The sequence below is a fragment of the Lipotes vexillifer genome, unplaced genomic scaffold (assembly GCF_000442215.2).
Source record: "Lipotes vexillifer unplaced genomic scaffold, Lipotes_vexillifer_v1.1 scaffold67, whole genome shotgun sequence".
Classification (NCBI taxonomy): Eukaryota; Metazoa; Chordata; class Mammalia; order Artiodactyla; family Lipotidae; genus Lipotes; species Lipotes vexillifer.
The window spans coordinates 64077-75286 of NW_006797638.1; the positions used below are offsets into that span (position 1 = coordinate 64077).

An 11210-nucleotide genomic window follows, 5' to 3' on the forward strand; every position below is an offset into this window, starting at 1 on the left:
GAAGATCCCACATGCCGCAGAGCGGCTGGGCCCGTGAGCCATGGCCGCTGAGCCTGCGCGTCCGGAGCCTGTGCTCTGCAACGGGAGAGGCCACAGCAGTGAGAGGCCTGCGTATCGCCAAAAAAAAAAAAAAAAAAAAATTTATTTCCGGGTAGTTGATTTTTTTTGTTGTTCCATTGCAAGTGGTATTTTTTTCTGTATGTTGGTGTCAAACGTTTAGAAATACTGTTGATTTTTATATACTGACCTTCCAGAAACCTTGCTAAATTCACTTATTCTTTTGAAATGGTTTTGGCTTTTCTGTATACACAATTATGTCCTTTGCAAATAATGAAGTTTTACTTTTTCTTTCTAATATTTTTATGTTAAATTTTTTTCTTGCCTTATTGCACTATTTATAGAGCCTCAATTACAGTGTTAAGCAGAGTGGTGATAAGGGAGCATTCTTGTCTTATTCACTACCTCAGATAGAAAACATTTGTAATTTCGTAATCATAATTTTTGCTTTAGGTTTTTGTAGGTATTTATCAGATTCTAAAATGGCTGTCCAATTTATGTTTCAGATTAAGGAAATCCTTTTCTCTTCTGAGTTTGTCAAGAGAGATTTGTTTTTTATCACGAATGAGTGGATTTGGGGTGGGGGCCATCTATGAGAATGCTTCTTTGTCTTTATTCTGTTAATGTGGTAGATTGCATTGATTTTCAGATGTTAAATGTTACATCTGTAATGTATAAAAAATCATATTGCATTTTGATTTTGTTCCTCACTTGCCATCTTGGGAGACTTTTTAAGGCTTCAGACTGGATGTGGCTGTTGCCAATAGAATGGGCAAGATGGCTACCCCTTTTTTGACCTGTGATTTTTGATTTGGAGGCACAAAATTTATCAATAATTAAATTAAAAATTTAGTTTCATCAAAGTTTATTGAATTTGTTGGAAGTAGACTGTGTGCGAAACTAAAATCTTTTGGGTTCTTTTCTCTTGCTGTTCCTCAGTGGCTGGCACACATATATCAGTCCCAAGGAATGATGGGTGCTGCTGAGATGTGTTATAGGAAGAGTCTACAAGTAGCATCCCAACAGGGCAGCTGGAGTGGGAAACTCTCAAGCCTGTTGAGACTAGCACTGCTTGCATTAGAAGTCTGCATGGTAAGATCATGTTATAATTATGATGTGAAAAATTTATTCTTTTATTTTTCTTTAAGATAAAAGCTTTTTACATAGTGATATTCCATTGAGTTCCTATAGTTTCATCACCTTCTAGTGTGGTCTCATAGACTTTGTATTTGGGCTTTTTGATGGACATAAGAGTAACATAACATAAACCTATAGACTCTAGCAGGACACTGTCAGTGTTTAGGGGGGAAAAAACAAAGATAGCAATTTTAAAAGTTGAATTATGGCAGAATATACATTTTTGTTTCCTGGTGATTTAAGTTAGAATTAACCCAGCTACTCATCAGTGACAAAGATACCAATAATTAACATTTTAGTCATTTCTTAGTTCAATTTGACATTCTGTAAGAGGGATTTCTAGTAATTTTTGACTTGATATGTTTTCTGATACCAAGGTAGGTATATTAATCTAGAAGTCTTATATGCTAGTGTGGAACACTTTTCAAGATAAATATTTAAGTGGATGCATGGAGGAGCAAACTCCAGAACAGTGTGTATGATATGCTATTCGAGTGTATATATGTGTGATATGTATTTTTAAGAATATATATCTCTACATCGTGTGTGTGTGTGTGTGTGTGTACATGTGTGCACACTAATAGGCACATGGAAAGATAGAAAAAGATACAAAGGAAATTTAATGGCAGTTATTTTGGAGGATAGTACCTAGGGGTCTTTAAGGGATAGTGGAGGAGCATTTTTCATTTTATATCCTTTGATAGTGTTTGAATTTTTTATCATATGCATGTTATTTCTGTAATTAAAAGATAAAATGTCATTTTTTGTTTTGGAAGAAATTTCCTAGACAGGCCTGAATTAACTCATGCTTTTGCCATAGTAGTCCATTGCCAACGTTATTTACTTGCTTTAACTAGACATTTTGCCAAAGAAATATAAGAATTAGGAAATTTATTCAGCTTTGGTGCTATTACTGTGGAGCACGTTTCAGAGCTCCTTAGGTTGGGGCCATGTTTTGTTCATCTTTGCATCTTTGCTTTACCACTCTGCCTTACATATAGGAGCTCCTCCACCAATGGTTTTTGAATGACTGGACTAATAGTAATGGTAGTCAAATTTGAGATGATTTGGCTGGAAAGAAATGGTGGTTAATGGTAATTCTAGATCACCAAACATTTTGTTTTGTTTGTCCCATATTTATATTTAACAAAAGTCTTTGTGACATTGGCAGTCGGTGGGCTATGGAAGCCACATGTAGCACCTATAAATGCTCTTGAATATGTGAACTGGAGAAGTCGATACCCTTTTAGTCTAACTTATTATTTGTTAGTTAATAAATATTATTAGTGATGTGGTTTTTTGTTTGTTTGTTCTTCATGCTGGGAAATTAAATCTGCCCTGAAGTAAAATAAAAATAGCAATAATAATAGCAAACATACAGAACACTTAGCCTGTGTTAGGTTCTGTTACAGTGCTTTATACATATTAACTTCATTAATATTCATAAGAACCCTATTTTACAGATGGGAAAATTAGCTTACAATTTAGTAATACCCAGGTATACCTGCCCCCATTGCCCCACCACTACTACCACCACAAAAGTGTTTTCTATAAGAGCCTTGGTTCTGGTTCTACCGGTTACAGCCTGTGAAAACTTCAGCCAATTAAGCTGTCTAGAACTCCCCCAACCTTTTTTGGTAATAGTGGAGGTAGTAATACCTACTTTGCCTAGGTATTAGGAATATCAAATGAAGTTAACATTACAAATGCCTTTGTAAACTTTAAAGCACCATCCACATCTAATTTGCTTGTTATAAGATTTGATACCTAGCAATTATTATAAGGAGATGTCATATTTCTCTGGTAAAGAGCTGGCATTGTGCAGAGGATGGGTATATTAAAATTAGACTGTTTTAAGAGAAGCTATTGTATGTGTAATAATATATGAAAAGGCTATTAAAGTGGAAGTTTCCCCTGAGATATTAAATAACAGATTCCAAAGAGAAATATCAGACCAAGATACAGATTTCTGAAGTGTGTAGGAGAGTAACCTATAAGGAAGCTATAAAAGGATTAGAAGAACAGAGTTGGAGGATTGTGAAGAAATCTCTCTGGAGAAAGCTGTTGCCTCCCCTGTCGTCCCCCTGGCACATTTCCACACACAGGTGCCCACCAGAGGAAGGGAGTCTCGCTGCCAGAGAGAGCGAGGCTTTCATGTGTGACCTCTGAGGTCCTGGAGGCACATGTCTAGAAGCACATGGACAGGTATCTGGCACATGCCTCGGAAGCTTTGGCTCTCCCCCTGCTGGGAAGAGTTGCTTATGTTTTTGAAAGTGACTGCATGCTTCTGGGACAGAGTGGTCAGCAGTGGGTGAATCCCAAAAGTGGGTAGGAGTGTATGTTTGGGTATAAGATGCCCTCCATCTTGTGAAGGAGAGTTGCTGCAGCGTGGGGTCAGCAGTGCTCCTAGAGCTTGTTAGGGCCAGGAATGAGTGATGCCAGCTGAGATAGTGGACTGCCGTGGGAATTACCTTAGATCCTGACATGTAGAGCCACCTAGAGGAATGATGGGATCCAGCAGAAAGGAAGGTAGAGGTTTCCAAATTGCCATAGCATGTGAGGAGAGTAAGTGGAATGGTTCATTCACCCAGGTTAGTGGAACTGCAGCTGAGCAGGGCTGCTTCGTGGGTGTGCATCCTATCCTGTGCACCTGCATAGGCCTCCACACTGGGTTTAACGCTCTGCAACCGCCATCTTGAAATTCTTAATCATTTTGTAACAAAGGGCCCTGCATGTTTTTGTTTTTGTTTTTGTTTTTTGGCATTGAGCCCCACAGATATCATAGCTGGTCCTGCAATAAGAGACTATGCGTAAAGTTGAGAGTCTCTGATAAAGCTAGGAAAGTCTGGATGAGGAAAAGATCTTTACATATCTGTCAGGCCTAAAGAGCATCATCTTATGATGGCATCAGTCAAACTTCTGATATTTCAGTTGGTTCCTGAAACTACAGTTAGTAAGAAAAGGTGGGAGTGTTGGGCGGAGGCACAAGCCATGTGCTGCTCCCTGTAAGCATACCCTAGCTGGGAGCTGAGGAGATGGGAGTGGGATGTAAATATTACCTTTGAATGAAGATTGAAGTATTGAAAAGAGAACATTCTAATTAAGACCGTGTTTGTGATTGGATGTCAGAGTCATGGGACCTACTGTAATTTACATCCTTATTATATGAGGAAAAGTCTCCCTCATATAATAAATTTTAAAAACATAATGGGAGACAAAAATATACTTATTTTTCTAATCACATTGTTTAGTATACCAGTTACATATAGAAACTATTATATCATAATATGGGCTGACTTTACGGAATACTTTATATGAATTCTTAGAATTTAGAGAGTGCATTATAAAAGCAACCAGTGAGAGTTTTGTGTTATTGGTTTTTAAAAATATATTAGGAGTAATTTTATTAGTATGGGCTTTGCCTTACATTCTTTTCCAGATGTACCCAAGGTGCCATTACTCCTGTCTTTATGGAGGATGCCTCATTACCTCTGATCTCTGTTTTCATATTCATTATCCCTATGGCTTCCTCTTCCTTGATTACACAAATTACTCTTGCCTGTGCTGAACTCAGAGTTTATTGCTCTAACATTTAAAAAATAATTTAGTGTTTGAAAGTGACTGTGTATTCACTCATTATATTGACTTTATTGAAATGTGTATTCTAGATACCTGTAATTATGAATTCTTGGTTACAATTTGAGGTTTTCAATGAAAAGATTTTAAATACATTTTTTTCCTTCTTATGTAATTCAGTAGAGTGTTCACCATTTTATTTGTAGTTACTGTTTCTTTGGAACTACTTATCTATGTTATTTCTGAGTCAGTACATACTATAACAAACTAAAGTTTGCAACCTATCTATACCTAATGTATAGATATCTTAACATTTTCCCCATAAAGTGAAATTCTTAAAATGTTTTTCAGAATTGATGACTTTGATTTATCTCTGATCTACTTTGCACCTTTTTTCCTATATTGGGATTTTATTAATATATTTCATTTCAGTCTTTCTTCTCTCCTTAGATAATTTTTGAAATGTGGAATTATACACTACCAGTTAAAGAATCATGTTAAATTGAGTTTTGTATATTCGGTAGACCAGAGGCTTAGTAATTGATAGATTTCATTCACCCATGTAATAGAATAGTGCATTTTCTTTTAGCAAATATTTTAGTGTTTTTAAAGTGATATCTCCTTTTTGAAACCTTCCTTAATCCCTGTCGGCCTTGTTTTGTATTTCCATAAGGGCAGGAATCAGATTTTAATCATTTTGTAGAATTTTGCTCCCTGTAGCATTTACATGGCAACTTAGACAAGTAGGCAGTCAACAAATGAGAGCTGATAACATTTTTTAAAGTAAACATGTCAGAACTTCCCTGGTGGCACAGTGGTTAAGAATCCACCTGCCAATGCAGGGGACGTGGGTTCGATCCCTGGTCCGGAAAGATCCCACATGCTGCAGAGCAACTGAGCCTGTGAGCCACAACTACTGAGTCTGTGTGCCACAACTACTGAAGCCCGTGCGCCTAGAGCCTGTGCTCCGCAACAGGAGAAGCCACCACAATGAGAAGCCCATGCACCGCAACAAAGGGTAGCCCCTGCTCACTGCAACTAGAGAAAACCCGCATGCAGCAACGAAGACCCAGTGCGGCCAAAAATAAAAAATAAATTTATTTAAAAAATAAACGTGTCAAATGTTTAATGATTTAATATTTGTCTTTTATTTTTATAGGCTAATATTTCCAGTGATCACTGGCCGTCCTTGGTTCAAGAAGCTACAACTGAGGCCTTGAAACTTTGCTTTTGTCCGCTTGCTGTCCTTTTACAAGCTTTGTTACAATTCAAACGCAAAATGGGAGCAAGGTATGAAGAATCTTTGTTCATTTTTTTCTTCAAAGTGTTTCTTCACTTTTAATCCTTCTACAAAACAAAGGTTTAAAAAAAAACACAAAGGTTTAGAATTAGTTTAACAAACTTTGATGTTATTCATATATATGTTTCTACTTTGGAAAGGCTGGTTCTAGTAACCCAGTAGAAAGAAAATAAAGCCTTACTTAAAAAAAGTGATTTGGTACCCAGATATAGAATATGAGAGATTTGCATGACAGCATTTTGAGTGAAGAAGGCCTTGGAATTTTTGCTCTTCACTGTTTTAGGATGAGCCAACAATGTAAATATGGATTCTAGAAACAAACAAAACCCAAAAGGCTCAAGTTGAAGGCTAGATTGACATAAATTCCTGCAAGGCAACAATATGAAAAAAAGGAATAAATATTAAAAAGGCAGAGATATTATAAATAATGTGGTTTTTATATCTAGAAAATCTAGAAGCTTCACAGATTTAAATAAAGTTATAAAATTTAAATTTAAATTTTAGTAGTCTTTTTATTGGAAGCGGAGATGAGGTCAGAAATAAATTTGAAGAAAATTACTTAAAAGTCATATGGATGAAAAAACAGGCAAGAATATTTTTCAATTCTGAGAATATTTAGCTCTAATGGATATCACACATAATACAAAGCATAAGTGAAACAATGGTTTAGGAGCATATATTACTGGAACAGAATAAGAATTGTAGACATAGAGCTTAACACATATAAATGTGTGGCAAAGGTCACATCAATACCACAAAATAGGAGTGAAGGAAGAGATAAGACCTATGACTAATTAGCAACTCCAGCATCATTTACTGATATTTATTTATTTTTGCCACTTCTTATATGACTGATTTCACCAAGAAATGTTTTGGGCTATAATGTGAACTTCCTAATGAACTCTTTCTGCCGAAGCTCAGTATACATGACTTAGAGAGCCTTAACCCCCAATTGCCTGTAATCTCTGTTAGCACCTCCCATAATTTTTATCACCACCCAACATCAGCTCAAATAAACATACCGCCTAAGAAAAAGCAGTGTGCTTTACTATGTGATTCCTGTGTAAAAGCATCTTCAGGGCATGTTCTTCTTTAGCTCCTACTTCAAACCAGTTGCTACCTACAAAATCTTCCTGTTCAGCAGTTCTGAAGTTACCACAATTTGTGTTGTTTCTACCCATACAGAAGTGTTTGGTGCCATAGATGTTAGTAAATTTGGAAAGAAAAAATTAGAACACAACTGTAAATCAGCCTGTTATTACATAGGTTCATATGTTGTACACGTTCTTAAAAATATATACTAAAAGCCTAATATTATACACTTGGCCTCTAGTGTAGATGTTAAATATTTCTTCTTGTTCCACTCTGTATTATCTTTGCATTATTTATTTTCTGTCTACCTTCAAGAGGGATTAGAAGTAGAGTAGTCAAGTGCTCATGAAATAGGGGTCATTTTCCCATTCTATTTGGAAAGAGCCTTAATTTACTTATCTTCAAAATGAGAATAATAGCAGCAACCTACCTTATAAAGTTGTGAATGTTAAATGTGACCATATGAGTAAAACACTTGGCATACTACGTAGCACATAATAAATACTTAGTAAATGTTAACCATTACTACTACCTTTTTCGTTACATGGATGAAAAAATTCATGAAGTAATCAGCACGTTATCTGCAAAAGAACGAGAAAGATAATGTGTGTTTGAGACTAGTATATGAAATATCTTATATTAATTTATATGCTTTGGACTGAAAGTAAATATCTTTTTCCCAGAGAGACACGGCGACTTTTAGAGAGAGTGGTGTATCAGCCTGGGTATCCCAAATCTATTGTTTCAGCAGCACGTTGGTACCTTCTGAGACACTTACATGCCAAAAATGACTACGAGCTCATTGATGTAAGGCATTGATTTTATTAAAGTTATTCATCTTGGACCTTTGTTGGGTGAGGGCTAAGGGTTGCTATCCTGTGCATTGTAGGATGTCTAATAGCATCCCTAACCACTCTAACCACTAGATGCCAGTACCATTGTCCTCCTCCCTCCACCCCGCTTATAACAACTGAACATGTCTTCTAGACATTGCCAAATAATATCTGAGGTGTAATCACCCCTGGTTGAGAACCACTGATTTAACCTGTAGGAAATATATTCTCCTGATGTGCTATGTAGCATAAGAAAAGATAGATGAAGGCTCTGGGTTCTGGTTGTAGTATTTCTTATAACCATTGCAGTGGAGGCAAATAGGTAGATAGGATAGGTTTAGAAGTAGCAGAAATTAATGGAATGTTCATATTATCTTTGGAAAGATTATTTTACATCTTATTGTCTTTTCTGTAAAATTCATATGACAAGTTCTACTCCACTTCTCATGGGATGGGTCTGGTTTCTAAATATATAAACATGTACAGTTGACTCTTGAAGAATGCAGGTTTAAATAAATGGTGTGGGTCCCCTTACACTTGGATTTTTTTCGATAGTAAATACTACAGTACTACACGATCCTTGATTAGTTGAATCCATGGATACCAAGGAACTGCCTATTTGGGTGGCTGACTATAAGTTATATGTGGATTTTTGAGCATATAGAGGGTCTTCATCCCTAATCCGCATGTTGTCCAAGGGTCAAATGTATATGTGTGTGTGTGTGTGTGTGTGTGTGTGTGTGTGTGTGTGTGTGTATTCTTTTTAAAAAGGTAGAGTCTGTATGACATGTACTGGGTTAAAATTCTTATAACTTCAGCCAAGAGTTTTAAAAACACAATGAAAATTAATGAGAAGCCTTTTTTAAACACCCCCAGCCTTGGGAGATGGAGATAAGTGTCTCCCTCCAGAGCAAGGAATAGGCATGTTTACTGCCAATTATAAAAGATTCAAGTCTCCTAGGCACCTGGGCTTAAATCTAAGGTTCCCCTTTTGTCAACCCACTGTGTATGTGGGAAACTATATGCATCCATCCATGTCACCCCTTTGAGACTTAGGAGGGGAACAGATGCAAATATGTTGATACTCATGTCATTTGCTACACCATGAATGATAAAGACATTTGTCTCTGACCCAGGTGTCCCATCACGAAACTGTGACAGGCTAACTTGTTAGCTTGCAGATAGAGCAACATCTCGGACCCTTCATAGTGTTTGAAAATGAACAACCAAAAAATGTTTTAGTAATCAAATGATAAACTAAAATTAAAGCTTCTAGTTTGTGGAATTGATGAAAACTATGGAAACGTTCTTAATAGAGCTTAGAACCCAAGCCTTGATCCTAAGCTGTGGTTTTAAAGGAGAGCAATGTCATTTGAACAATTCTATGCATAAAATGGTCTTTTAGGGTAAGGGTTTAGAGGTGACAGTGTTGTAAACAAAGCCTCCAAACAAAACCTTTAACTTTATGCAGTGCTGGTGGTGGTAACAATCAAAATGTTGACATCTGTACTGTTGAGCATTTGAGTAAATTGTGCTTATCTCTGGTGTTAGCTTTGTCTGAACAGTTTATCTCAGCAAAAATGACAGAAAGTTTGCACATAGTCACTTTTTCTTGTGTAGTTTGATATTGCCTGCTGCCCTTTGGCTTACTCGGCTTCTAAGACTCTAAATATAGGTATTGTTAATAAAGAAAATACTAACACTTCCTGTATGTAATTTCCCACAGGTGCTGGTAAACAATGCCAAAACTCATGGAGATACAAGAGCACTGGAACTGAATCAGAAATTGTCTTCACAATAACAATGCTTTATTTTATAGTAAGCAAGCAAAGAAAAAGCTATTAGAGAGAATGAAACAAAGAATCAAGACTTTTCCCCAAAGCAACATTTAAAAAAACTATAGTTATAATCATCCATTCCTTTTTTAAATCTAAAGATGTTTAAGTTCTTAAGCTAGGGGTATAATTTTCCATAAACTCTTAATATAACTTTAATTTGAAAAATATCTTTGATTTTGAGAAGTCTATAATGAAAGGAAAAACCATGGTTCCCTTAGTTGTTCATTAGTTATTTGTAAATCATTATTTTCTCTATCTTGCATGGTTCACCATTGGACTGTTTTTTGGTAATCCCTTACAATAAAGCCTTAATAGCCATTTGCTAAATAATATGCAAAAGGAGATTAGCACAATGCAGAACTGTATTTGTTAAACAACAAATTCAAAGATTTAATTCCTTCTGTGAATTCTAGAGTTCAGCAGACCAGCTCATCTAAACTCCAGATAATCTTATAATCTGTTTTACTAGTGGTTCATCTTGGATTCTGTTGAAGAAGCATAATATAAATTTTAGGTGAATCTTAGACTGCTAATGGATATGTTTATATAATTCAAAACACTCAGGTGTAAGGCTGCATGTAAAACATTAATGAAAAATTTTGGAAAATAATGCTGACAATATTTAACTGATCATGCAGTTCCTTCAATCATGATGAAAAGATGAACTTCCTTAAATAAAAAAAAAAGAAATGGCTGTTTTGTTTTCTTTATAGTATCGGTGTCAGGTATAATTTCAGAATTTCAGATTTTAAGACATGAAAGCACATTTTCCTATTTTATTTTCATTTTCAAGAAGCCCTTTATGGAGTGTTCTAATTTCATTCTTTTACATGTAGCTGTCCAGTTTTCCCAGCACCACTTACTGAAGAGGCTGTCTTTTCTCCATTTTATATTCTCGCCTTCTTTATCAAAGATAAGGTGACCATATGTGCATGGGTTTATCTCTGGGCTTTCTATCCTGTTCCATTGATCTATATTTCTGTTTTTGTGCCAGTACCATACTGTCTTGATTACTGTAGCTTTGTAGTATAGTCTGAAGACAGGGAGCCTGATTCCTCCAGCTCCGTTTTTCTTTCTCAAGATTGCTTTGGCTATTCGGGGTCTTTTGTGTTTCCATACAAATTGTGAAATTTTTGTTCTAGTTCTGTGGAAAGTGCCATTGGTAATTTGATAGGGATTGCATTGAATCTGTAGCTTGCTTTGGGTAGTAGAGTCATTTTCACAATGTTGATTCTTCCAATCCAAGAATGTGGTATATCTCTCCATCTATTTGTATCATCTTTAATTTCTTTTCATCAGTGTCTTATAGTTTTCTGCATACAGGTCTTTTGCCTCCCTAGGTAGGTTTCTTCCAGATATTTTATTCTTTTTGTTGCA

The 11210-nt window shown here is 36.0% G+C and overlaps 1 protein-coding gene across 1 annotated transcript in view; it reads left to right on the forward strand.

Moving 5' to 3' along the window:
* The window catches only part of SKIC3 (SKI3 subunit of superkiller complex), a gene marked incomplete at its 5' end in the record, with an annotated part of 72807 nt that extends 63011 nt beyond the window's left edge, over positions 1–9796 (forward strand). The window contains 4 exons of the mRNA XM_007469751.1: positions 997–1149; positions 5930–6060; positions 7846–7969; positions 9722–9796. Coding sequence (XP_007469813.1) covers positions 997–1149; positions 5930–6060; positions 7846–7969; positions 9722–9796 — 483 coding nt within the window. The remainder of the gene's footprint in view (positions 1–996; positions 1150–5929; positions 6061–7845; positions 7970–9721) is intronic.
* Positions 9797–11210: the final 1414 nt, after the last annotated feature.